Source organism: Rhagoletis zephyria, unplaced genomic scaffold (genome assembly GCF_001687245.7).
Source record: "Rhagoletis zephyria isolate East Lansing unplaced genomic scaffold, Rhagoletis_zephyria_1.1 Rzeph_scaffold_10056, whole genome shotgun sequence".
Lineage (NCBI taxonomy): Eukaryota > Metazoa > Arthropoda > Insecta > Diptera > Tephritidae > Rhagoletis > Rhagoletis zephyria.
In genome coordinates this window covers 13,851-17,447 of record NW_016167134.1, presented here as the reverse complement: position 1 = coordinate 17,447, position 3,597 = coordinate 13,851, and the positions used below count along the sequence as shown (strand labels likewise).

Below are 3,597 nucleotides of genomic sequence, written 5' to 3'. Positions count from 1 at the left end.
TTTTCATATTTATTCATTCCTAGGCTCCTAGTACTCCACATTACTTCTTGCCACATTTTATATGGAGCTCTCATCACCTCATCAGAAACTTGGTGTAGGGTTCAATACTTAATTCCTAGAATCTGGGGCCAGTTTTTGACCTAATTTTATCTTCATTTCTAACACCAAACAACTCAACAAAGTCAACTCGCGCAAGAGACTACACTATCCTCGGGAATATTCAAAGCACTTTCGATTCGCATTTAGCATTACACAAATTTTCTGTTAATTAATTGTCAAGCATGTTTGCTATGCCATAATATTTAGTGGCAAAGAAAAAAAGTAATAACATTAACACGAAACAACAAAAACGTGTTGTTAGAGCATGAGAATTTCAGCACGTTGTTGCAATTAAAATACTCCAACATCACTACTACTGCTGTTCTAAATACAAGCTCCGCACGCGATCGTCTTGCACTTACCTGTGGCAGCTGCAGTAGGCAGCAATGTTGTTGTAGCCGCTAAAGTTGTTGTCGCATTGCATGCTTTCTTGTGCTTTACCAGCGGCAATGTATAAAGGTTTAGCAATTCTGCATTTGCACGCTGTTGCTGTTGCTGTTGCTGTTGCTGCTGCTTCTTTTGCTTTTTCAAAACCAACTCCGCGTCATCGGGCGTTTTTGTCACTTCAACGGCCTTCGTCGCAGTCGTTACAGTGGCTTTAGTATGAGTGTCAACAGTGACGGTTGGCTGGCATGCAACAGTCGCTGTATTCGCATTCTTTGGTTTGGATTGTTGCAATAATGCAGCAGCGCTGCAACAAAAAACATAAAAAAGAAAACAAAATTTAAGCATTTTTCTTGTTGCATTTCGCATTATTTAGTGCATAGCTGAAGCGCATGAAATCCGAAACTCACCTAATCGCTTGCTGGTATTGACAAAAGAAATCCGGACGTATGCGATGCCGACGCAGGAAATTATCGCAAACAACGCGCATCACATCCGGATTGGCCGTCAAACGCACGCGTACGCCACTATCGCTACCATTGGCGCTGTGGCTATCGCTGCTGCTGATGCTAACGCTGAGGCTGTGACATTGAGCCGCTTCGGCGTCGCTTGCCCTTGACTGGGGTTGGTGTTGGTGTGTGAATACTTCGCATTGTGGCAATATATCATCACCCAAAGCGTCCAGGATATTTGTAAAGAAATTGGTAGTGGAATACGGAAATGAGACGTCGCCATTGCCGCTGTGTTTGCTTTCGTTGCTGCCACAACTACTACTACCCTTGAAGCTGACTGCTTCATCGTGGCCATTGTGAGTGTCATTGCGTTTGCGCGAGGTACTCAGCGATTTGGTTTTATTTTTGGAACTTTTACTTTTTATTATGTCTGTGTGGCTTTTTATTGTTGAAGCCTTGTTAGGCGGTGGCTGCTGAGTGACTGTTGCTACAGTCGCATGTATTCCGTGGCCGTCGTAAGTTTCATCCGGCAGCAACATATCATTTTGATTGCGAAGTTTACCGCAACGCTTAAACTATTGGCATCTAGGGAAGAATAGTAAACAAAAAAATCGCATTAAGGGATTATGACTTTTTATAGAAATTTAGAAATTTGAAAAAAATTTCTAGTGAGAACCTTCTAGTTCCAGATGTAAGTTCAGAAAGAAGCGCCCCAAACAAGGCGTAATAGACTTTACCACTTTGTCCGTTGAGATACCCCTGAAGAGCTCAAAATTTACAAAACAGTGATAGTAACCACAGACGACAATTTTTATGGTTTCGAAATAGGGAGGTTTCTCACATTTGGCTTAGTTTTGAACAGGCAACCGAACACGAATACATGCACGAAGGGGGCCTGGTACGATACGTCGAAACTAAAAACACCGAAAAATAGGTAGTAAATTAAGATTGCCGAGAAAAAAATTGTCGAAAACAAAAATTTCGAAAACAAAAATGTCGTGTGTGTTTTACACATACATCATTCATTAACTTATTTAAACAGGTTGATTTATTTAATTTAAATTCCACTAATCCTATGTATGTACTAATATTATAAATGTGAAAGTTTGTGAGTGAGTATGTTTGTTGCTCTTTCACGCTAAAACGTCTAGATATATTTCAATTAAATTTTGAATACAGGTAGTTTATATCCTGGCTTGACATATAAAATATTTGTTTGAAAAGAATTGCCACCTCTTTCAGAAGTTGAAATCGATTAATTTACAAGTTAAACAAAATATTACAGCAATGTGGGTGTCAAACGAAAGCGGTTCCAAACCCATATATGTACTGCGAAAGTATTTTTAAGAGGGTTGCCACCTGTTAGAAAAGTAAAAGTCAATTAATTGATAACTAAATATACTTTAAGACGGTTGCTATCTGTTTAAAAAAGTTCAAATCAATTATATTGAAAAGTTTAAACGAAATATTTTAATGTGGGTATCAAACGAGATAGGCAAAATGCTTTATTGTAGAAATACTATTTAGAGGGTTGCCATTTTTTCAAAAAGTAAAAATAAATTTAAATAACACTGAATAAATATTATAATATGTGGGTGAAACGAGTGAGGCTTAAGAAAGCTTTATTTCGAAAATATTTTTGAATAGGCTCGTCGATCTCTGGGTAGAATTCTACCTAAAATGCTACATTAAAATACAATCTACAAAAAGAAGTTTATATTCAAGCCGAAATGTCTATCTATTTATTCTTTGCAAGCTAAATTAAATATACCAATGGGATTTTGACATAAAAAATTAGGTGTACACAGTTTTCCCAAACTGGTTTCACCGGTTTTTTGAAATCTCTGTGCGGTTTTTTTGAAATCTTGATTTTTCGAATATCGATAAACCGGATTTTTTGATCGAACAATGCGGCTTTTTTCCTTTTCTGTTACATTGAAAGTGGGTAAAAGCTAGTATTTAATAGTTTGATAATTAAAGAGATAACTTAATAATTCTCTTGGTACTAACATTTAAAAATTCTTACTATACTGAAAAAACTAACATATTTAAAAGATCATAAAAAGTAAGGAAACTTACAATATTCGGAATAAAATAGAAGAAAGACATAAATAATTTTTATTTTTCAAAAATTTAACCTTTGTCAGTTTTTCGAAAAAAAGTTATTTCGGCGTAATTTTGCATAACTTTCTTTTTCCTTCTTAGGAACTCTAGAACTTTTGAAAAGCTACTCAGAACACTTTTAATTTTAATTTTTTTTTTTTGCAACAAGCAACTTTTTCGACTTTTTTTCGACGTTTTGGATTTTTTTCGACATTTCCCATTTCGAAAGGATACGATTTCGACATTTTCCGTTTCGGTAAAACATTATTTCGAAACTTAAAAAATTTTTAAATTTCGAAATTTTTATTTTTGTCTTATCTTACGAATCCCGCACGAAGGCGAATACGGAGATGAAGACGTAGACTAACAGTAGGACGAATACGAATATGATCACGAATGCCATGACCCAGACGAATACGACAACTAAATAACACGCATACGAAGATGAAGACAAATGCGAATGTGAAAGTGAAGAGTAGTACAAACAGTAATACGCAGGCAGATGAATACGAATACGACGACAAATTCTTATTTGAAGACTATGCCTAAGGACTAGGTT

The 3,597-nt window shown here is 36.1% G+C and overlaps 1 protein-coding gene across 1 annotated transcript; it reads right to left on the bottom strand.

Moving 5' to 3' along the window:
* Positions 1-461: 461 nt before the first annotated feature.
* On the bottom strand, positions 462-1,515 carry LOC108376205 (uncharacterized; the record flags this gene model as incomplete). Its single annotated transcript, XM_017632398.1, has 2 exons — positions 894-1,515; positions 462-790 (listed from the first exon to the last, which is right to left on the bottom strand). Coding segments are annotated over exons 1-2 (910 nt in total), but the record flags the coding sequence as incomplete, so codon positions are not given.
* Positions 1,516-3,597: the final 2,082 nt, after the last annotated feature.